General features: G+C 29.2%; 3 protein-coding genes across 5 annotated transcripts; 2 read left to right on the forward strand and 1 right to left on the reverse strand.

Moving 5' to 3' along the window:
* The first annotated feature begins 8,482 nt into the window (after positions 1-8,482).
* Positions 8,483-11,963, forward strand: LOC114162373 (uncharacterized). Of its 3 annotated transcripts, none has more exons than XR_014984415.1 (3): positions 8,483-8,644; positions 9,146-10,835; positions 11,632-11,768. XR_014984415.1 is itself a non-coding variant. In XM_028046243.2 (3 exons), exons 2-3 carry the CDS (start codon positions 9,203-9,205, stop codon positions 11,810-11,812), a joined length of 1,737 nt encoding a protein of 578 aa, XP_027902044.1. In that variant the 5' UTR covers positions 8,483-8,644; positions 9,146-9,202; the 3' UTR covers positions 11,813-11,963. The 3 variants fall into 3 exon arrangements, 2 of the variants coding, with proteins under 2 accessions (XP_027902044.1, XP_027902043.1); XM_028046243.2 differs by having other exon boundaries at positions 9,146-10,758; positions 11,632-11,963; XM_028046242.2 differs by having other exon boundaries at positions 8,484-8,644; positions 9,146-10,773; positions 11,632-11,963.
* Positions 11,964-12,487: 524 nt separating this feature from the next.
* LOC146883937 (arabinogalactan protein 41-like) lies at positions 12,488-13,131 on the forward strand. Its single transcript, XM_085666218.1, has 2 exons — positions 12,488-12,760; positions 12,891-13,131. The coding sequence occupies exons 1-2, from the start codon at positions 12,643-12,645 to the stop codon at positions 12,962-12,964; spliced, it is 192 nt and encodes a 63-aa protein (XP_085522344.1). The 5' UTR covers positions 12,488-12,642; the 3' UTR covers positions 12,965-13,131.
* Positions 13,132-15,323: 2,192 nt separating this feature from the next.
* On the reverse strand, positions 15,324-18,925 carry MTM1 (manganese tracking factor for mitochondrial SOD2). The gene is made up of 10 exons (XM_028049600.2): positions 18,606-18,925; positions 18,108-18,197; positions 17,788-17,916; positions 17,616-17,675; positions 17,355-17,525; positions 16,358-16,460; positions 16,120-16,211; positions 15,892-16,044; positions 15,752-15,810; positions 15,324-15,662 (listed from the first exon to the last, which is right to left on the reverse strand). Exons 1-10 carry the CDS (start codon positions 18,804-18,806, stop codon positions 15,524-15,526), a joined length of 1,197 nt encoding a protein of 398 aa, XP_027905401.1. The 5' UTR covers positions 18,807-18,925; the 3' UTR covers positions 15,324-15,523.
* Positions 18,926-24,619: the final 5,694 nt, after the last annotated feature.

A 24,619-nucleotide genomic window follows, 5' to 3' on the forward strand; every position in this document is an offset into this window, starting at 1 on the left:
AACAAGCTTAGTTCTTACAGAGTTTAGTTTATTAAACTTTTTAAACACCATTAAAATGAACTGTTAAGGCGATAGTAAGTATAAGATTGTGCTATAAAGCGTACATGGATTAGAGATATGGCATAAGATAGTATTGTTTTGGCAGAGTAAGATTTAATGGTGTTATTTTGTTTGATTTCCATGGTTAGAGATTTGGTAGGCTTACGCGGATCTAGATAAGCCAGTGAGCATCTTTGTACATACCCACTTAAATTCAAGCATATAACTATCTCGATCATTTATGGGCCTGCAACACAACATAAATGGGAAAGTGGGACAAAATTTGAAAACATGAATTGAAATATATACATATACAATGAAAAGAAGTTAATAGGCCGGGTCCTTTCTTAGAAAACTTCATTCATTTCCCAATCTGAGTGCACATTGATGACCACCCACGAAATGTATGAGCAAAACATTACTGCTTTTTCACCTAAACCTCTCATCTTTCTCTCCGGTATTTGTTGATAGTGGGGTGATGAAAATCAAATAAATTGTTAGGGTTCTTGGTAATTGTGCATTCATAATGGGATGGATGTTTGAGCCCAAAATGAGTCCCACAGGTTTGATTCTCTGTTAGATTTCCATACCCCATCCTAGATGCCATGTCTCCATCCCCTTCCCTTTGACTATTGGAGCCTATATTCGGTGCAACCCTCCTTCCCATGTTTATTAATTTCCCGACATATGATTGTCGGGAGATATTAATGTAATACTAACACAAAACCATTTTCATCACATATTAACCACTCACACTCACTTCATCTCTGTAAAACTTCATTTCACGTCTACGTTTTATCAACTTCTGCTATCCATCCTATATGTCAAAAACTGCAGGCTAGTATATGTGCAAGGTGTTATATATGTTGAGTGAGTACAAACAACACTTTATACAAATTCATAAATCATACAAATATCATTAATCCGCGAGGATCAAGTCACCTACATGCAGTGTCCTTTTCGGAAGACATTACAATTACGTACACAATTGTACTTATGAACTTTAATTCTAAACCTAGAATGCATGAATACGAGTTTTAGGGGAAAGAACTGTAAAGAGGTGGAGAATTATTTGGTCCTTATAAACAAATAATAACAGAGTAAATTTTTTTTCTGGCAACGGTAACAATGAACATTGGACATGCTTATTTATGGCTGATCAGAAGTGGTGCAACTATCAACAACAGTTACACAAAAAAAAAAAAGTAGTCAGAAGAAGTCACGTTATAAAAGTGCATTAGAACACCCTAGAAGTAGAAGAAGAGAAAAAGTATGCATCCGTGTGTTTTATAGTCTATTAGTAGCTACATAAATCAATAACCTCTAGGTCTTTCTTTAAAAAGAAAAAGGAACCTGCCATTTTCACGTGCCACCTTCCACTTAATAGAACAAATATTGTTCTACATAGTTAACAAAGATGAGACAAAGTGGGTGGACCTCGCCACTTCTTCTTAATCAGTACATGTTTCTTAATTACATCAAAACCAACAGGGAGTGATAGAGTAAATGTGTGGCCCAAAGTTGTTTGAGCTTCCAGCTCAGTTATTTTGAGACTAAAAGAAATCAAAATCTTACACTGCTTTGGTTAGAATAAAACAGTAAAGTGTTTTTACTTTTGTATTACTCTTAATAAATGGAGTAAAACTGGTTTTGTTTAAGTTTTTCTTGTGTGAAAATGTGTACTCTATAGTTTGAAAGCAATTGAGGCAAACATGGCTTTCAAATCAAACAAAAAAACATTGTATATTATTAACTTTCTCCTTTTGTGAAAGCGACTACTGAAATAACTGCCGTTTTGCTTGTTTAGATTAGCCATGGAATGTTTCAAACCTAAGGGGTCTTTCACTGTTTCCATCCTTTCCCCTTGTTTCGTGAACACCCTTTTTAGAACTCTCTCTTGTTTATCGAGAGTTAACAACTTTGAATGTAATTTGCAACATTATATTTATATACACAGATTTGTAATAGCCTACGGAGATATGCTTGATGATTTCTAGAAAATATAATCTAATGGAATGTCTTTACTTTACTCTTTACAAGAGATCTTACACTAATAAAAGGAACTGATTCTGCTATGTGTAAAAATTGTTTGATATAGCGTAAATTTTGCAATAAAAATGTAACTTTCACTTTCAATTCTGAAGAGGACAAACGCCTAGACAGCGTGGGTCCTTTAACGTTTCCTTCTGTACTATGTACGCAGGTCCTCTAAATTTGTATATGTTTCGAGACAGCAATGGTTTTAAATAGAAAGACATGCTTCTTGCAAACTAACAAATCTCATACTCCGACACTCTTATCTATTTATTTATTTGTTGCTCTAAAAGATATATGGAGAAATAGGATTTACCTTTCTCAAATTTCATATCAAATCACCTCAAGAATTCCTTGCTTTAAAATGATTTTTTTAATAAAATGATCACACTTTATCTAATTATTAAATATACTATATTATTTTTAAATAAAAGAATTATAAAAATAAAAATAAAAGTTTTAAAGAATAAAAGAAGATCTACGTAACATAATATTTTTAAAACAAAACAAAAATATGAATGTTATTTACTGAGGTATAAAAAGGTAGGTATATATGTCTAATTAAAAATTATATAAGAATATTATAAGGACGTATCTATTTAAAACTTATATAGAATATAATTTTCATTATTACAAATAATACATATATATTTAAAACTAGTAAATATTATTTAATAAAAAATATTAATACAAATTTTCTAAATATTACACCAATCAACATTTGAAACCTAATACTATTTCACTTCCTTGATTGAAGTCAGTAAGTTTTCTAACATATCTCAATGAAGAATTATTTGAGTCTACTGAAAGAGAGAAGAGAAAATTAATAAAATGGAGAGAAGAGAAAATTAATAAAATGGATGCTTAACAGGGAGGGACAATGAATGTCAACAGTTTCATAGATACCGCAGAGTCTTCTGTGTAGTGTCATGGTGATATATTAAGGCTACCTCTTTGTTTTGGGTAGGTTTTGGTTGATCGTTCTTTCTTGCTAAGTTATGCATCAACACTTACAGATTGTGTTTTTTTGTATAAGGGTTAGAACACCCCTCAAATGCTCTACTTAATTAAATTTTATTCTTTGCTGATAAAAAAAAAACAGGGACGATAAAAAAAACCGTGTGAAGCATTTACCTTTATCTTATTCCTTATTTTAATATTTATCTTATATCTAATTGATATAAATTTTTATAGAATGAGTATATATGTATGCGTTTTTTTCACGGTTTTAAATATTAATTAAACAATTTCTTAAAGATATTTTTTTATTTGTTTGTAATATTCACCACTAAAAAAACTCATATGTTCTGTTAATTGTGTTTTGAAAATTTTTTTGTAAGAAATACTTACAAATTTTGTTGTAAAAAAAAATTTGCAAGAAATTGCTACGATTTTTTTGTAAAATATTTTGTCTAAAACACTTTTTGTAAAATATTTTGAAGGAAATACTTGTAAATTTTATAATAATGTAGAAAATAATTATCCACAAAGGAATTACCTGCCAATTAAGATTCTTGGAAAAAATGGTAGAAAAAAGTCTTTTTTTGCAAATTTTTCTAATATATTTGCAAGAAAAATTTCATGTAATATGAGAATTTATAGTAGTGATTATGATCCAATTATTTATTTAAAGTTTTTAATTTGTTTCATATTTTATTTTATTTTATTCTGTATTACTTAAATATCATTTTTATATTTCTATGAAAAATATATCAAATAATAATAAAAATGAAGTAAAATTAAATACTTTTATTTATATATTAACTTATATATATTAAAAAAAAAGTTTAACATGTTTTTAATCTCTGAAATTTAACGCAAAATTGAAATTTTTCCTTGTCTGCAACTTTGGTATCTTGATCTTCAAATTTTTTAAAATAAATGGATAATTGTCCTTTTAACCCAAATATATTGATTTTTTTACATGTCAATCGTGTTTTCCAACTGACATTAAGCGAGAACATGTCAAACACATTAAACAACTCAAATATTAACATGAAACGCTTTTAATACATAAAAATTAACCTAATTATGTTAAAAGAATTATATTAATTAGTTTTTAAAGTTTGAGAAAAAAAATGTATCAAATTTTCAAATAAGGATGAATTTCAGTTTCACGTCAAATTAAGAGAGGCCAAGACTCACTCAAACATAGTGAAGCTCCTAGTTTGATATAGTATGAGACGAAAAGGCAAGGGTCATAATGGGTTCAATGAAATATTTACCAAGTAGCTGGTTCTAGATTAGGATATTCATAAGTCAAACTTAAAAATATATCATACGTACTTAATATCACCGAGTAATCTCTTTTATAGGCTAATAAATAAATGATATATTGAAGAAAAAAAATTGTGATTGTACCAATATTTTCAATAATAAATACTCAATTACCTAATAACTTTTAAAAATAATATTTAATACCATAGATTAGAAAAAATGAAGTATGATTTGATATGTAACATAAAACAAGATTGAATCTTTAGGTCCCACAATTTTTATTGTATATTGAGTTTGTTAAAATTTATGTGTTGAAAAACATGCTCACCAAGAGTTGTTTGATAAATTTTCAAAAAATATTCTTTGAAATATTTACTCAAGGAGAACTTATATAAATATCCTGAAAAAATATTAAATTTATAGTTTGTTTTCTACTCTAATGTAGAACTCTTATAATATTTTACAAAAATATATATTTTCGTAATATAATACGATAAATTACAAATATATATATATATATATATATATATATATATATATATATATTAATTAGGTATTTCATCTCGAATCCAACAAAGCAGATATTAATGATAATACATACATAGTACTTATGTGGGGGAAAGGGATGTCCATATATGTGTGCATCCAGCAATTCTTAGTATTTTGAATTTATTTCTATAGTAATGAGTAAATAATTAAATTGTTAGATTCAGATGGCTTTTAATAAACGTAAAATATAAAAAAAAAAAGTTCAGATATATTTCTCAAATAATATTTGTTTATTTATGGTGACATTTCATGTGTTGGTGTTATCACATCAACCATCCTTTTGAAGTGACATGGAATTTATAATTGTGTAAATGTGTTTGGTTTCATATTCACTTACCAGAAGCATGGTCCATCATAAATTTATCTGAGCATCTCAATAGTGTTGAATTTAAATTTAACAGTCTTTCGTTGCATTGATGCATGGGTACCAAGACGGAAATAAAATTAAAACAGAAATTGTAGTATGTCCATTCAAGATGATTCATATATAATTGATGTCGGACAAAGTATTGTGATTTGTATGAGTTATTATTATTGAAAAGAAATGAAGGACTCGATGTATTATACTAAGTTTAACATAGAAACTCAAATGTACTTAATTAATCAAACTTAGATTTTGTGTTTGGATTTATTTAATAAGACTGAATTCATCCAAACTTAGTTTTTTGTTTTTGAACACATAAATTAATTTATTGACGTGACATTTTATTCAAATTATCATTTAACATTTTTAAAAAATAGTAATAAAAAATTAATTAGTATCAGTAACTCAACCCGGGCCAACTCCCGCACCTCCATGATTTCAATTTCCATCACCACATTGATAATGAAATGTCCAATTTACCCTTAATGAAAAACATAATATAAACCAAATTCTTTCGTCTTTCCCAACTTCATCTTCTTCTTATCTCATGGACACTATGTTAGAGATGTCAATTTAATTAATAGTCCATGGTCCACTTCTGATCAACTTTTCATTAAGCCTCCTATTAAAGGGTTCTCAAATGAGGGATTAAAAAAAAATTCAACCTCCTCTCAAGTGGGTTACGATCCCTAAAAACAATATTTTGGGTCTGACTGTGTCATCTTGGACCAATCCAGATTGAAAATCAAGACTAATCAGTTAGTCCGAGTCAACAACTAAGACGGGTCGACTCGGATGACGCCCGAGACTGTCCTATCTGGACGATAAGTCAAGATGGTCATATCCAGGCCGCAAAGGCGGCTCAACAGTTTGGGAGGCCTAAAGCAAACTTAAAAAATGAGGCATTTTATTTAAAATTTATTTTTCAAGCTTTTTTTGGTGCACAAATATTTATTAAATTCTCATAATTAATCTCATTTAATATTTCTTTCTCAATAGATATTAGAAGTAATATGTTTAATCTTTCTTGAGACATTATAAATGTTAAATAAGTTTTTATTATCTTTAGTTTTGAGAATACCCTTTCGGTTGAAAAACTGACATTAAAATTGTTAACATTATTCTATATGTTACATATGCACTTTGAAACAAAATTATTCTTTTTATATGATTAAGAATGTCAATTGGTTTATCATTTTCCAAACCTATAATTTTTCTTTAAGTTATTTAATTCTAAAATTAAATCAAATTATCAATATCCAACAAATTATCATGTTTTAAAGATTTTTCAAGGTTTAGGCATTTTTCTTTCAAAAAAGAAATATCTACACACCGTGTAATACACAAGATATTTGCTTTTTTTTTTGTTATGTAATTAAAGTCTCAATTCTTCTTTTCTTTTGAATTTTTGAATAGCCTTATTCAAATTTTATAGTTGACATATCTATATACTTTTACATGAAATAAAAAATTGATAATATATAAAACACTACTAAAGATAAATATATAAAACGAATGAATTAAAACAATAAAATCTGGTTCTAATTGTCAAGAAAATAAGTATATTGAAGTCTCAAGTCTCTTTTTCATTTTTAAGTCTCAACTTTTTTTATAAACTTGCAAAGTTGTTTATTTTAAGATTAATCATCAATAAAAATAATTACAAAAATATTGTTCTTCTAAACTCGATAGTAAGTCTTTTTTTTCTCTAAACTTAAATTATTTTTCTACAAAAAACTAAACTTTGAATTATACCCCAATTAATCTATTAAAAGACTAAACCATAATCTAATTAATAATTTTGTAAAAGAATTCAGTTTTTCCTCAAGATATATGAAAAAAATACTCTCGAAATCCATAAATCTAAATGTTCACAAAAAAAAAAACTAGGCAAAATAAACACATTTCTATTTTTAATACAAATACAAAACAGAATAAAAATAACAACACCAATAGAAAGAAAAAACATATTAACTAGAAATAAGGATGAAAAAATTGATACACATGAACAATATGAGATTCAAGAGATTTAAAGGATGGAAATAAAATCCAAATTGATTATAAGAGAATAAAGATAATTATTACCAATAAAATTTAACATACACTAACAATAATTTAATTAAATTTTATTTGCAAACATAAAGTTATAACTAATTTAATAGAGCTATTTTAGTAATCAAATATTTTTTTGAGGCCTTTTTTTTATCTTAAACATAATTTTATAATTAGTTTAATAGAAGTATATTAATTAGTACTAAAAACAATTTGAGGTCTTTTTTTCTTAAACATAATTTTATAATTAATTTAATAAAAAAATATAAATAGTAAAAAAAATTAGGCCCTTTTATCCTTCGGACCTATACTCGCTTTACCCTTTAGCCGACATTACTAGGTTGACGACTTAGACAGGCTACAAATGACCTAAACGATTAGGACCAAAATTGTAGACTTTTTTAATGAAAAGTCTTTTAGTCCCATACACTTTATTGTCTCAGTTCACGAGGACAAAACCAAGTCTTATGAGTTGAATTAAATTGACAGCTCTAATTGTTGTATGCGTTGTCAATCACATGTCTCGCTCGATTTTTTTTTTATTAATAGTACATTTTCTATTATAATATTTACATGAAATATACAATCCAATTAAATTATTATTTTTTTCTTCATTTTGGGTTTCATATGTACTTCTTCCCTCAAATAATAAACAACTTGTGCTTGTAATACATAAGAAAGTGCAATAAAATACATGCCTCGTAAATTCCTGAATGAAATACAACATCTTTCGAGAACTGGATCATCACCATTTATTTAATCTAATAGTTACTGGAATGCAAAACTGAATTTATAACATAATTTTTTTTCTTATATAGTATAATCTGAAATATAAATTTTATATTTCAAGTTAAACATTATATTTTATATTTTATCCTTCGGATTTTATGTTCTAAAATATAAATTTTGTATTTTGATTATATAATCTGAAATATGTATTTTTTATTTATATTTGAAATGTAAAATTTAGAATATAATATTTGCATTTCAAATTACACATTCTGAAATATTTTTAAATTATGTATTACAAAACTCAAAATTAGAAAAGGGGTACAATTAGAATTTTAAGTGTATGGAGGTTGCATGAAGAAATTATGGAGGTGTAGTAAGAAGTTGGCCTCAACCCCATTACAATGTTGGCTACTGGGCCTGAGATCCGTTGAGATGCTACACGTCATGTCTACGGTTACCGCGCGAAGTTAAAGTTTTCGTTCTTCTCACCAACGTTTCTTTGTTCTTTATACTGGGTTTGTCTGATTCACACGCTAATGTCACTCGAATGCTTCTAAATAGGGCAAAAGAATCCCCACAAACCCTAACTATGTTCATTCTACTAAACACACTCATTCCCCAAATTTCCCAGCTTTTTCTGACCAAGCACACTCTAATGTAAGTTCACTGCAGTTATTCCAATTTACTTTTTTTAATATATATTTTTTTTCTATTTTCCTTTTGGTAAAACGAAAATTGAACCCAGGATGGAAGTCACTGTTTCTTTGTAAGGTAGCTTACGTTCATATAGTTTTACTATAATACGTGAAGAAAATAGAGGTATTTGCTTTGGTTCATGTCTGTGGCTTGTTTACTAGTGTGACTCGATACTAGCATGAACATGAGATATGAACTCTTTAAGAAAAAACAAGACAACAAAAAATGAACAACGAAAAAATGAAATTGGATTGGAACCCAAATTTTTTAAAGGCAAATTATGGTTTAACTAGAGAGTAAAAAGCATTTGATTTAGTTCTGTTCTTTTGTTTTTGCAAGCGCGCTTTGATGGGTTTTAGAAATTGCATTTTCTCTCTCTTTCTCAGTATACTATAAGTGGATTTTTCCATTTCTAATTATCATAATTTTTGGATTTAATCATATTAAAAATTACGAACGCAGGCTTTCTGAGACAGGAATGTAGGTCTTCTTTAACAAAAATATTGCAAATCCCTTTTGATGGAGGTTGTTGAAGAGGAATTGAAGGTAGATAAAGAAATGTCAAACCTCAATGTTGTTATCAATAACATGTCAGAAAGTTGTAGATGTAATGAATGGGAAGAGAGAAGCAAGAAAGATGAAATGAGGTGTGCCGAGTTAGAGTTTAAGCTTCAGAAGAAAGATGAGCAATGTGAAGCACTTGAGGCTAAACTCAGGGCACTTGAAGGCGAGGTGGAAGTTTTGAGGATGTTTAGTGGAGGGCGTAATGAGAAAAAAGTTGGCAATGTAAAAGATGGAGAAGTGGACATGGTTATTGATTTGACACGTGATAATGAGGTTGAACAACTATTGATTGAAAACAGTATTCTGGAATGTGAGAAGAAAAAGTATGAGAGTGAGTTTGAGGTCTGGAAAGACAGGTACCGGAAACTGGAATCATGGGCCTCACAGTTGAAGCTGGAAGGTGGCAATTATTACCATGAAGAAAGTGGAAAGAACGAGGAAAGTGGTATGATTAGGACTGGTGGTAGTTCGCATCTAGAACCAGTTATCGAGTCTAAAGTGCTATGTGTTGGGAGAGTTAAAAGGAAAATGACATTTGAGATTGGAGAGAAACCCAGCAAAACGATGGCTCTATCTGCACCCTTTGTTGCAGAATCTGCTTCTGTTTTTGCAATTGATATCGTTGACAGTGATGATGAACCCAATGTTGCCCAACACCCTTTTCTAGATAGTGAGGGTAGCAGAGATATTTTTGTTACATCGTGTGTTCCTGCAGAAAATGAGAAGATGTCTAGCAGTTATGACAAAAACAAGGAGGAAGATAGGAATTCTGGTGAAGATTTACCTTTTGTGGTAACACCTAAGAGGAAACGAAATTGTAATGTTGTCTCAAGTGAGTCAGAAAGTGACGATGATGATGTGCCGATTTGTAAATTAAAGAGGATGCATATTCAGACAGTAAGACCTGATGAAGTCAGATGTGACACAAATAACTTAGTAGCTGCTTCTACTTCAGCAGTGTACAACGTTACCGGGACAGTAACACCTAGGCAGCGTATAAAGCCACTCAGAAAATTGGCCAAAAAAAGTGAAGAAGGTAGAACATCGTATACATCTAGTAAGGCCAAACATCAACAATGTAATCCAAAAAATGCTACTACTGTTGATGAGGAGTCACAAGAGGATTTCTCTGATTGTGGAGATGAAGGCTTGAGTGATTTTATTGTTGACGATCTTGATGAGTTGTCTTATGATGATGCATCAAGCAAATCACAAGATGCATCTGATGGGGATGTGAACTCGGATTCCTGTAACTCACAAGATGTACCAGATAATCAGATGGATGATGCAAGAGGTGAATCTGATGAGGACATAGACTTCAGTAAGATATTATCACAAATTCAGAGGAAGAAAGATCACATGGAGTGGGAATTTGAGGCTGATATGCTTGCAGCTTTTGGGAAAGATTCTGAATTGTGTATGAAGGCTGTGTGTGCTCTCTATCAACAGCAAACTTCCGAGGAACAGATGAGCAGGGGAACATTGTATACTAACCAGCGAGGATTCAGCAGGTTTGATGCTAACAGGTAGAAGCACAGATAATAACTGACAATGTATAATGTTGGCTATGCTGCACTTATTTAACATGGTATGATTCCTAAAAGGTTCATGGTTTTTCTACGCATGCTGGAGACATCTACAACATAAATATTATGTTTGTTTTAGAGTAGAAGTTGCACATTGTCTCTTTTTTCTGTGTGGGGGTGGGACGGGGTGAATTGATGCAGGATCTTATCTCTCTAAATTGGAACCCTGTTTTGGAGGGAATTGGCGGTTGAGAAGATAAGATTCTCTATAACAAGAGATTCACATAATCCGAATAACCGCCAACCAGACCAAGTTTAAAATTCTCCTCAGGTCTTAAAGCGTGGACAACACAATTTTAAATACTCTAGTCATAGATTACCATTAGATCGTCATTGGAGATTTTCTGAGTCCGGGAGCACAACTAAAAACTATTATTTTTTAAATAATTAAATGAAAAGAGTTTTAGAATGTAGTTAAAAATTAATTTAGTTCTATCTTATTTGGACATATTTTTGTTTTGAAAATTGCATTTATGAATTAGCATGCATAACAGGGTTAACCCATTTCTTTGAATTGATCTGATAGTAACTGATGTTAATGAGAGAAACAATATTGATTAATGAACACAGAATATGTAGTAAAAGAGAGTGCATTCAGAAGCCATACGCAGACTCTGCCCTCCCCTCTGCTTTGCAATCTCATCTCATAGTCAAATAATATAATTTTTGTTCATCTTTTATCTTCCGATGTTAAAGACCATTCGAAAAGTAGTTCGGAGAAAAAACTAGCAATTTTAGTTAGTGAGTTCAAAGTCTATTTTATATCAGTTTCTTTCTCGTGTTTTCTTGCTTTTACAGAGGCAGCACTTTGGCCGAGTACCTCACTCATGGAGATCCTTGTGGTGGTTTGAAGAAGTCTGTCAAGGAATTGCAAGAATATGACCCCACAGCAGTTGAACTATGCAGAACCTTTGCCATTCGCTACTCAAAGCAACTATACCAGATCTACATAAACAAAGAGAACACTTTCTTTCCTTAACTTCGTTCAGTCTTAGGATCCACAGTTATGTGTGTGTGTCTTTTGTTTGTTTCAATTTAAATATTATGGTGCCTGTACGTGCATGCATATTCTGTCCACTGTTACTCTTTTATAGTTATTATCGTAGTTTTAGTAATTATGGCAAAGAAAAGTACGCAATTTTTATTTTTCTCAACATGAAATCCTTAGTTTGTCCTCTCTGTTTATTTTAAGGAATTAAGGGCAATAATTAGAATACGTGTAGCAAAATAATGGAACTGCGAACTATGTGAAACAGCAGCTATCTTATTTCAAGGAGAAAACTGAAAACCAGCTAAACTAGTTTGATTTGTTGTTTAATATATTTTTGTCATTTATTAACAATTATTATAAATGATGAACTTATTAATTTTTATAATAATTATTTTGAAAGTCATTCTAACTAGTTAATATGGCCAATTTTTTTACATTTCCAATACTTATCAATTAAACTGTGAAGTTATTGTTGAAACTACTCAAATGGGTTGTTTTAAGGTAAACGAAACGTATATTAAGTAAATATGAGTTGGTTTGACCAAATGTTGTTAGTAACAATATTGAACGAAAGAAAAGGGAAACAGAACCCTGAAAGTGCGGGTGCACCCTTCATTCCACATCTGAAAAGAGTGCATTGGCATTATAAAAGGGCTTTGATAGGGCTCTTGAATCTCACCACCCCAAACATCTTTCTTACACAGGCTTAGCTACTTTGTCTTCTCTCTCCTTTCTTTCTCTCTCAAGTTTGAGAAAAGAAAGGAGAGAGAGAAAAGAAAATCAATAAGAAGAAGAAAGACATACCTGCAGAGAGAAACATGGCCGTTTCCAGTGCTTCATTCAGGGTGGTTACCTTTCTTTTCCTCATCATTGCAGCTCTCATGAGTGTGGCTTCTTCACAAGTCACTGCTCCAGCTCCTGCCCCAACAAGCGATGGTATTTCTCTCTATTCTGGATTTCATTCTTCTTTCATTGCTTTTTCTGTGAACAATTTTCAATACTTAAAGACTGAAGATTTTTGAAGGAGCACAGTGCAGATAGCTAATAAATTGTTGGTATTTTGCAGGCACCACAATTGACCAAGCAGTTGCATATGTTCTTATGCTTCTGGCCTTGGTGCTCACCTATATAATGCATTAAGTCATCAAGGGACTACTGCTTTATTTTTAAATTGATGGATGGTCATTGGCAAAGAGAGAGAGAGAGAGAGAGAGGCATTGGAGGACTAGGAAGGGATAAATTTTAAACGAATTCGGGTCTTATTGTAATATCTTAAGAATTCAATGAGTATATCCTATTTCTGACTACTTTTTATTTACTTATTGCGCTTTGTCTTTCTTTTCAAACATTTAGATAAGATAAAAGATGTTAAATAATGATAATAAATAATACTTAACAAACGAAACACGAAACTCTCTGGGATAACAGACATAATAACATGGATGAAATGTGGCTAAGCTTTGTAGGTTAATTGACAGATATTTTGAACATTGGAATGACATTATGTTCCAAGTTTTATACCAAACCAGTTTGGTATTTGAAGCAATGAAGCAGAGTTTTCTATTTCTATTTCATGTATTTATTGTTAAGTACAACAAATTTTATTTTGTTATAATATCCTGTTACGATGTTTAATGCACACCAAATAATAGATTAAGTAATGTACATGCTATCTTACCTTATATTTGAGGTGAAACAAATAATTTCATAATACAATATAAAATGTAAAAGACTTCATATATACCTTTCTTGTCTCTCTTTTGTTCATTTCGCAAAGGTAGTCTCTTCATTTTAAAACCGAAACACTGAGTTTCTAAATTTGCAAAAGAATTACAATTTTAATCCAATCTTCAGTTTTTCATTCTTATTACTTTTATTTATTTACATAATTGTTTGTGGTACACTAAATGTATGTGTTATATTCAGGTTCAAATAAACCCAAATAAAAGAAATAAAACAACGGTATAATTGAATATTAGAGTAATTGTGAATATGAAACCAATTTTTCATTTGTAAAACAGGAAAGTAAAATTGTGGATTGCGTAGGGAGATCAAAATTGGCTTTACTGCAAAAAGATAATGACAGCATTACCTACGCCTCAAGGTTACAGGATAATTTTTTTATATAATATTTTTTATAATTTAAGAGAATTTTAATGTTTCTTTTTTATATTTTTAATTCTTTATTCTATTTTTGAAACTGAAAAAATTATATATATATATATATATATATATATATATATCAACTAAAATATGAATCACATAATTAATAAAATTAATTTTAGAATAAATCATGAAAAAATGTAATAAATATTTGGAATGTAGTAACCAAAGTTTTGAAAGGAGACTAATTTTAATTTTAACTCAAAATTAGCAAACAACAACACATTCAACCCATTTTTTTATTAGAGAATAACATGTGATTATTTGAACTAATTAGTTCTTTTATTTGTGTCAAGCTATATTTTGGTAATGTTTTATTAGGTTTTGGTGTATTTAACTCTTTTTTACTATTGTTTAAGACCAAACAACTATAAGGAGAAACTATTTTGAATTACAAATAAATTTAATTTTGATTATAAAATAAATAACAAGTTAGGAAAACGGATAAGTTACTAGCAATTTTAAAGTTTGTAAAGACATGCTTGTAATATGATTATCATGGAGTTTGATGAAAGGATTTAACTTGAGTTTAAAATTACATGTGCTGGACTTGAAATACAGAAAACCTTAAAAATAAGTGTGGAGAAAATCACAAATTTATCGATTTAACAAGAGAAAAGATTAAAGACAAAATCACCATTTTATCAATTTAACGAAAAAATAATTTTGATTTCTATGCTTAATTAAAGTTTGTAAATTAGGTTCGGGTTAAAATTGTAATAAATCTAAGTTTTGCATTAAAATTAAGTTTGCACGCTTGTTTCTACCAAACTAAGTTTTTCAAGCAAAATTTTAATTTTTTTTAAAGACAATCACACACGTCATAAAACTAAGTTTTCACATTTAACACAAACATGTTTTGCTTACACCACAAATATTTTATTTTATTTTTTACAAAGAAAATGTTTTCGAAAAAAAAACTTCTAGAACATGATAAGACACTTTTTACAAAGGTATGTGCATTTTTAATTTGACATTTTTGATTAAACGAAATTATAAATGCAATATGTGAATCAATCACTACTTGATTTATCAATTACTTTACTAACTAAAATTTATTGCTTTGGTATATTCATGGTTAACATGTAAAGACTTATCATATTGTATTTTATTTTTAAAAGTATTTTTGTTTTTTTTCCTTATGTTTGGGCCTATGTTTCTCAGAAATAGTATTCCAGGCAATTCTTACACGCTATGAAAAGGATATTCCAAAGTGTATCTTTTACATTTTATAATAATAATAAAAAAAACTATGCTAAGATTTTTTTTTTTTCACATTTAGAGATTTTTGAGAGGAACAAAAAAGTTTCAATCAGTTCATAAGTAGAATCTCAACTGTAACAAAACTTGTGCTTGTCAAAATCAATTTACAAGGATAAAAAGAAAAACTCAAAAAAACCTAAGAGTTTGTCCTATGCCGATGATTTTCCTATTCTATTCTGTTCCAAAAAGTTAATGTTGCTCAATCAATCTCCAAAACTTTCGATTAAAATTTGTTTTTGCAGCAAGAAAGGTGGCATAATAAGAAGGATTGAATCATGATGATGTGTTGTAGTGTTGACGATGCAGACCAAACTTGACAACTTCATAAAACGAAATCACTAATGCAACAGAAGGCCCTAATCGACAAACTCGTGGACCAAAACCTGCAAACAATCCTTTCAAGCCTCCATCTCTGAAAATTTTGTTTAAATCAAACATATCAGTAACAATTTATATCAACACATTCATTAATTCAAACAAATAATCCAAACTATGGCATACCTCCACACATCCATTAATGTTTGTCTCGTAGTCATTTTCAATGCCTTCATAGGATCCTTCTACAACATTACATAAGAATAAGATCAACTTATGAAACATATATTAATTCAAATAGTTGTTTAAGAAAATAGAGCAGAAACCTCTATCTGCCTTCGAGTCTTTGCAACATCTAAAGGACATGTAACTCCAGCTGCTATAGTTCCAGCAAGAAAACCAGCTCCGAAATTTGCTCCAACAACACTAAACACATTAGCCTCATCATGTCTAGCAAAACTAAGAAGTTTTCTTCTAGTCTGCAATGCAACAGTAATTGGCATTACAAAACAAAGCTAGAGAATAAGAAATGAATATTCATGAAAGAAACTCACTGGTTCAAGTGTGGACCAACAAATGGCAGAGAAGGGTACATCACGAGCAAGTTGAGCTCCCATGCCAGTCCACAAAAGACGATAACCTCGCACTATATATTATCAAATGATCAACAATCCCATGATTATGTAATAATTCTTTTACCATTTTACCTTATTAATTTATATATATTTATAGCCTCGTGTCGCAGTTGGAAGAAGATGTTACCTAATCAAATTTATTATGTTAAGAACTTACAATTACTTTGTGGATGATTTGTGCTTTTGACATGCGACATAACACCAAGCAGTGTCTGAAACACTCCAGGAGGCTTTTTATCAATTTGAGTTACTTTAAATGCCTACATCCAAAATCAATAAATCAAAACCCCATAATTCTCCAAACAAAATCAGCAGAACCCAAAGAGTTTGTGGAATAGAACATATAACTTGAAGTCAACATAAAACTTAATTACATCACTATTAACTTTTAGAAGAATTAAAATATATAATAGAACATACAGAATAAATTAAATATGAAACATTTGTTACAATAGAATAATACACAATTTTAGTCCATGTTTGGATTATTGAAAATATGAAATGTGACATGGTAGGGAGGACTGCAACACAGGACGATGAAAGGGACTAGAACATAATAAAACAAAGAAATGATTCTATTATTTAGATATTTTATAATAAATTGGAACCAAAATTCCTATTCCATCTTTTGAATGGGAATGAAATGACATTAATCATAAAGTTATTAAAAAGATTTGGCAGAACAAGACAGATTGGATAGTGAAAGCACGTACTTAGCTTATCAATAGGCCAACCACAACTAAGAAAGTTGAAGGTTGAATGATCACGAAAAAAATCGACAAGCACAAAACAATGATCATTACTAAAAGCATAATTTTTTGTTAAATTATAGAGATAATTAATAATTAAATAACATGAAATAGGTTCCTATAGGTTTTATATATCCTAATTTTTCAATCCAAAAAACTAAGTAAGATGTCACTCTAGTCCACTAACTTTCACCGATTCAAACATAGTAAGACTGTTAGGCCTCCAAATAAACAAAGACACAATAGTGTCATTAGAAATTGGAATTGGCCAATGATAATGATGACAACATTGAGTTAGCATAATGACATTGAAAAATGTGACTTAAACAAACACTTGATGAATATAAAAAGTGAAAAAAGCTAGAGCTTTCCCACATTGGGTGCGAAAATATATGTTGTAAATACCTGCATACGAGTTCTAGCAAGTTCAATAGGATAGCAAGTTGCACAAGCTAGAGAGCGCGCCAATGAACCAGCCACTAACGGTACATAAGGAACTGTAGTTGGAGCATTTTTAGCTGTGAAATCCTCCAACCAATTGCGTAAAATGTCATAGCAAGGAAGGTAGATTCCCACCTTATTTCACCACACAAAAAGTTATGTCAGAGTCATTTTGTTTTTATTAACACATCAATAAATCTCCGTTCATTCAAAATGTTAACCTACAGTTGGTACTGCAAGAACCAGGCCAGCATTTGTGCCTCTCCACAGCTTACCAACTCCCTCCTGCAATACCAAATTGTCATTCCATAATAAATAATAATATTTTGACAATTTTCTCTTATATTCTAACATGACATCTTCTAAGTAGTTTTAGAATAGAAAAAAGAAAACGAACCTGATGGATAATTTTGTTGATGACATCCAGTGTTCCTTTGTAACGAAAGCACTCAGGAGGACAGATGGACACTGTTCCTTGGATTCCAGCCCGGTGGCATGATGGAGAACACCTTAAATCAGCAAACATCTAAGAATAACATTGGTAATGCCAAATTAATTGCACAACTCTATTCAGGAAAATCTTATATAAATTTTTCATTTTACCAACTAAGTTGGATTTAAAACAAAACAAAATCATTCAACCAGACAAAACAAGCATTTAAGAAGAGTTTGTTTTGTAGACAGACAAAACAGCAAAAGTTTATGTTCCTTGCGTACCATATTTGGGCCAAAACAAGCCATTCTACTAGTCATATTACTGAGTGGATGAGAATATGCAACCCCTGCTGCTTGTGCTTGCAACCTTGTCTGATACATGGGCAAAACAAATCACAGTACACCAATAATTAGAAGTAATGAAACTTAAACACTACTGTATATCATCAATCATCTGATAGCACCTATAATTTTTCTTTGCCTCTCTTCCTATTATATTATATAATTTACCCTATCTTTTCCTTTTCTTGCTGTCCATGAATGATTTCCGAATAATTAATCCGAACAAACGAAAAGAAAGAAAAAGAAAGCGTAAAGCTATAAGACACCAGGAAAAATGAGGTTACGAAATGCCACGTAAAGGTATCGACACAAACTGAACATAAGAAAACAATTTTGGACTATCAAAACTACAATTCATTAATGGTTAGGAAGAAGAAAGGATAGAGAAAAAACAATGTAAGAGAGATTCCGCTGTGTAAGAATAAAATTGAAAGGCACCTTGGCAACATCGAGGGGATTGGCAATGATGACTGAAAAGAAGGCGGCGCCTGCAGCAGAGAAAGATCTTTCTGTGATTCCCAAATTTTGAGTTTTGGATGATTTTTGCGATGGAGGAGGAGGAGGAGAAGAATGTTCCCTCAAATTTGTATCCTCATTGTTCATTTCAATTGCAGTTCGCTCGATTTTCTCCGAAGCCATCCCCACAAATTTTGGATTCACTTTGAATCCTGTTAATCTATTACTTTTTTTTTCTCTTTATGATTCAATGGTAAATGATGACTCAAATGGCTATGTATTTTTTTTTTTATTAATAGTAGTGAAATTATGCCCTCCAAAAATAAGATTTGTTTTGTGTGCTTTTTTAGTTGGAAGAAAATCAACGTAAAAGTACTAAAAAGGTGTTGAATATACACGGGAAGAAGAGCGAGAGGCATACATGAGGGCTTACGTGGAGGGCCTAAATACTTGTTGAAAAGTTGGGATACGTCATTTTATAGACAGAATAAACCCTAGAAAGTGGTTGTGCTGTGTAAATATTAAAATTGTCTCCACCTTAGGTTTTGGAGGGTTGTGTTGCAGTGCGACTAACCACGACCAGTACAGCCTGCAATGAAAAATTATCTTTTTGACAAATTTAATAAAGTTTCATAAATAAAATTAAAATAGATTGATTTTTTATTTTTTAACTAAAATAAAGTAATAAAATAGTTTTTTTTATCTAAATAGATAATTTATCAAAATTTGTAAAAAAAAAAAAACTTTATTAATCTATCATTCTTCGTCTGCAATATATTCTAAAACTTTTCCACTGCATCTCAACATCGTAAACTTTAACTTTAGGTCTGAATTGTTTTAGGTTTGTATATCGGAAGGAAAGGAGGCGTTTATTTTGCATTTTGAGAATTGTAAAATTGGAAATATTTGTTTTCAGATTCATTATAGAGTAATACAAAATGTTATAAATATATTTTATTTTTATAAATTTTATCTTTTTATGTTTGTACAAATTTTATTTCCAAGGAATAAAAATATTACATTTTCAAGAAAAAAGTAGAGTTATTTTTTTTGTCCAACTACAAAAAAAATCTCTTAATAATGACAAATTTTAGTGATAAAAAATAATTAGTCACTTCATTGTGACTAATTTATATATTAATTTATAAACTAAAAGTGATTGGTAATCAGAATAGTTTTTATAATGAATAATTGGTCTCTAAATTGGTAAAATAATTTCTAATATGAATTGGTCACTAACATTAACTACTAACTTTTTATTACCAATGAAATTAGACTTCAAATGACTAATTAGAGACCAATTTCTTTAATTATCAATTTAGAAATCATTATAATTTTTTATTCAAAATAAAAGAAAGTTTAGTTAAATTGGTCATTATGATGATTATTTATTTTGTCACTAAAATTAGTCATTATATGATAAATTTGTTGTAGTGTCCATATTTAACTTTGATTTTATTTTTATTTGTGTTTTATAATTTTGAAAAGTACTTCTGAAAATAAATAAGAAAATGAACCAAACTTATTTTTAGCTATTTCAGAATAACATTCAGTTATAATATTTCTAAAAATATGTTTCTAATATCCAATATAAGTTCCGAAGGCGGAAGTTTATTTCCTGTTCATCAATATAGGAATTAAGGATGTGAGTAATAAATTTAACTTACACGCTAATAGGTGTTTAATTCCTTTACTTATTTTAAAATAAAACATTTAACCTATTGCTTATAAAATTATTAAATTAGTTGATAAATATAAAATGATATAAAATTAAACTGAATTTTTATTTAAATTTTCAAATTTAAAGCTTTTTTTAGTTCTTAACTTTATTAGTGTGTAATTTGTTATGTCAAATTGAGCCCTAGTTAAATTAGAAGTACATTCAAAACACAACATTAAAAGATTTTTTTATTTTTCAACTTAGACTTAATTATTTTTGTTAGCATTTAAGTTATCCATAACGACAACAATGAAATCACTAATTATATTGGCAAAAAGTGTTGCGAAAAGAAGAATATTTACAACTAACATAAGTATATAAATGCAAGAAAAAATTTATACATATACACGTGCGCATTCATGCATAAACACACATTAAGATATGCACCCGTGCAAACTCCCATGCGCATAGACACATGAATACAGACACACGCACGTACACATGTGCACCGTACGCACACAGTTACATAGGTCACTCATAGATCTCAAATTTGATTAAAGTTAGACTAAAATAGATTAACGGTTTAAACCAATATAAAGTACTTGAATTTGATTTTTTTTAATTCATTCAAATTAGTTAATGAAGATGAAGTGAATTGAAAATAAATGACAACAAATTGCTGAAAATTAAGTTCACGAATTAAATAAAAATATTTACTTGAAAAAGAATTAAATTGTATAAAGTAAATTGTTGAAATGAAACGCATGAATTTAACTTAAGTAGTAAAAAATCAATTGATTGAAATCGAAAAATTATATATGATCTGATAATTCGAACATAACAAAAACTTGCTTAGTACACATTTAACTCTTTAATATGTGATGAATGTTTTAGATCATACACAATATGAAGTTTCAATTCTTGCTATATATTGTATTTATAGACAGTCATTCCTAACTATCAATAATAACGTTTAGATATTTATTACTACTTTCAACAATTATTTTCATTAATAACTTTTATCTTTATTTTTCAAGACCCACCATTCTCCAAATGGTTCAATTTGAGTCTTATTTTTGACAAAAAAAAAAATAGAGAAGGTATAAAATATCCATATTTCGATAAATTGATTTCAAAAACGCTAAATCTATTTCCATGTAAAAAATACATTAATATAAATATGACAAGGAGAGGAGGTGTTCTAAGAAAAAAATATGCAAAGAGAAAACACCCTAACAATATTTGTTAGTGGTGGAGTCTCTAGAACAATGAATGAAGACCCGTTAACTTAGATTCCAGACAAATTTGGGCCTTGATTATATGAACTTGAATAAATGGATAACTTTCGGGAAAATGTTTTTTAATTACACATCACACTTTTGGAGAAATCGGGTTTAAATTTGCTTTTGATTCTTATAGTTTCTTGAATGTAATTTTTGTCATTATAAAAACTTATTGGCACATTTGAATCTCTAGTTTTTAAAAAACAATTCCTTCTTGTTCACCATTAGTATATTATCTAATTATTAATTAAAAAACAATAACTTGTTCCTCAGTTATGTATTCACGCAGTATTTTACTAAATAAATTATACCAATATTTACTAAGATTTTCTCAAATTATAGAAACTTTTTTTTTAAGTTCTACACAAATCTTTATTTTGCTTTAAGAACGTTAAATTGCCATTCATTTCTACAATATGTATACATGATTTTTAGTTTTTAAAAATATTTTACTTCCCAAATCATAAGTATATATAGGGAAGATGACGAGATAATAAAAAATGTGATTTTTTTTCCAAGTTTTATATCAAGATTCAAACCTAGATCATATCAAATCTAGAGGCTAATATATTATATATGATTATGAATATCCTAGACAATATAGAGTGACATCATCTCACCAACAGATAATAAGGAGTAAATATCTCGTTAAAAAGCTAATTAAGGATCAACCACAATTAAGAAGGAGATATAGGCATAAGCTGGATTTACAAAAGCCTAAAAAGTTCAAGAAAGGTTATCACTTATCCAACCTAGATCCAATCACGTAAAAGCTAAATTCATTATAAACAGTATTATTTATGAGGTAAAGAATGTCTTTTGCATGCACATACCCCATCTTGGATATTGGAGATACCTTAGACCTAGTATATCTCAGGCTACCTAGAAATAAAGTTTGAACATCTTATAGTGAAGACTGAAGAGTATGAAGGAGTTAGTCATATAGGGTATTTGCTTTATCGCATCTCCATATGTACCTGCTTTATCATCTGATCCCATACAAAAATATAACCATGGTAATCAACACAAACAAACAACAAGGGTAAGCTAACATACAAACAAACAACTATACAATCCCAATTTACAACTAAACAATATAAGAAAAACAAGTACATCATATCTCTTAACCAATATTCAAACTCAACCCATGATCATATTCTAGCTCAAAACATGTTATCAAAGCAACAATGGGTGATCTCACACACCAATTCAACCAACAAATGGTCTCAACGCAAGACATCAACTCACACAAAACCACATGATAAACTACTTTCAAAGTTGTAACACCCTCTCATAGACTTTTCAACCTTTCATTCTCCAAAAACTAAGCAAATATCAAGTTCTCAACTACAACTCACGCACGTAGCTGACCAGTCATTCGCTCACCACAAGAGCTAGAATTTCTCACTACTCCTAGAATCTTACGGATGAAGTTCACTTCCTACTACTCTCTTGGAAAGACTTATGGACAAAGTTTTGTACCATCATGTAGAATCTTATAAACGAAGTTCACTCCTCCTATCTCTCTCTTAGGGCAAAGTCCTAAGATTTCCCACCGTTTTTTCATAGAGTCTTATAGACAAAGTCCTTTACCTTTTGTTGAACCACACATTTCGAATCCAACAAATATCGTCCACACCAACTCATTCACTCATAACAAATATACATGACAATTTAAAATTGCACATACAATACCACTATAAAATCTAAATCACCATATATTTAACAATGGATACAAATCTCAAAACTAAAAACTTTTTCTGTATTTATTTCACTAAATCCTGAACCCTCCACTTTCTAATATTCATGCTAACTTTTATAACCACTATCGATATATATTATAATATTATATTTTCAAATCATGATATATAAATCTATGAAATATAAAATTACGATATATTTTCAATTTCTATTCAAATCATGAAATTATAATTTTACAATTATACAATCTTGAATTAAAATAATAAAATTATAAAAATAAAAAATTATACGATTATGAAATTTAAAAATTATAAATTCATAAATTACAAAATTTTAAAATAATAAAATGACATGTGATAACAATTCAACATGACAAGATAATAACCACGTAAACCTCTTAACCGAAATATCATCCAACATACAAAGTTAACGGTAGAATCTCAATTGAAAAAATTAAATTTATTGAGTACTCAATAAATCACCAAAATTTATCATGAACTTAATGGGAAGTTCTTAAATTTATCGGGACTTAAAACATAATTAAACCATGAAAGTAGAGAATGAAATGTAAAAGTACAATTATATTTTTATAAAAACTAAATTGGTATATTCACAAAACTATAGAGTACAAAGTGGACTTCGGCCTAAAATTTTCAATACATTCCCAAAGCACTTTTTGAAAAGTTTTAGAATTTTAACATAATGAGTGATAGTTTTAGAAATCGAACATATTCTAGAAATTTTATTTAGAAACCAATTATAAAAAAAAAATATTTCCTATAAAAGTAGTTTAGCCTTTACATTCACTCCCCCACATTTTAGAAAAAGAAACTATAAAATTAAATATTTAATTTTAATAATTAAAATTAATATTAAATTACAATTAAATAATTCTTTCGGTAGATAAATAAAGGTTTCACAATGGTGAGAAATAAAATTAAATATATGAACACTACTAGAAATTTTCATATTACATGGAAATTTTTTTGCAAATTTGTTAAAACAATTTGTAAGAAAATACTTTTTTCTGCCATTTTTAAAAAAAATTTAATTGACAAATAATTCCTTTGTGGGTAATTATTTCTTACAAAATTAGAAAATTTGTAAGTATTTTTTACAAAATTTGTTGCGAAATGTGTTTTATACAAAATATTTTGCAAGAAAATTGGTAGCAATTTTTTGCAAATTGTTTTTCACAATAAAATTTGTAAAGTATTTTTGATGAAAAAAATTTCAAAACAAAATTGACAGAAAATATGAATTTTTTTAGTAGTGGTGGTACCTTGAAGATCATTAGTGTCCTACTCTAAGAAAAATAGAGCTCAGAAATCCTCTATAAAACATGAACTATC

The sequence above is a fragment of the Vigna unguiculata genome, chromosome 9 (assembly GCF_037176805.1).
Source record: "Vigna unguiculata cultivar grain cowpea cultivar isolate G323 ecotype 2 chromosome 9, ASM3717680v1, whole genome shotgun sequence".
NCBI lineage: Eukaryota > Viridiplantae > Streptophyta > Magnoliopsida > Fabales > Fabaceae > Vigna > Vigna unguiculata.

Coding starts and splice junctions, on each gene's coding strand:
- LOC146883937 (XM_085666218.1), top strand. CDS start 12,643: ATGGCCGTTTCCAGTGCTTCATTCAGGGTGGTTACCTTTCTTTTCCTC. Junction 12,761..12,890: donor TCCTGCCCCAACAAGCGATG/GTATTTCTCTCT, acceptor GGTATTTTGCAG/GCACCACAATTGACCAAGCA.
- LOC114162373 (XM_028046242.2), top strand. CDS start 9,203: ATGGAGGTTGTTGAAGAGGAATTGAAGGTAGATAAAGAAATGTCAAAC. Junction 10,774..11,631: donor AGCAGGTTTGATGCTAACAG/GTAGAAGCACAG, acceptor TTGCTTTTACAG/AGGCAGCACTTTGGCCGAGT.
- MTM1 (XM_028049600.2), bottom strand. CDS start 18,806: ATGGCTTCGGAGAAAATCGAGCGAACTGCAATTGAAATGAACAATGAG. Junction 17,526..17,615: donor TGGTTCTTGCAGTACCAACT/GTAGGTTAACAT, acceptor TGGTGAAATAAG/GTGGGAATCTACCTTCCTTG. Junction 15,663..15,751: donor ACATTAATGGATGTGTGGAG/GTATGCCATAGT, acceptor CAAAATTTTCAG/AGATGGAGGCTTGAAAGGAT.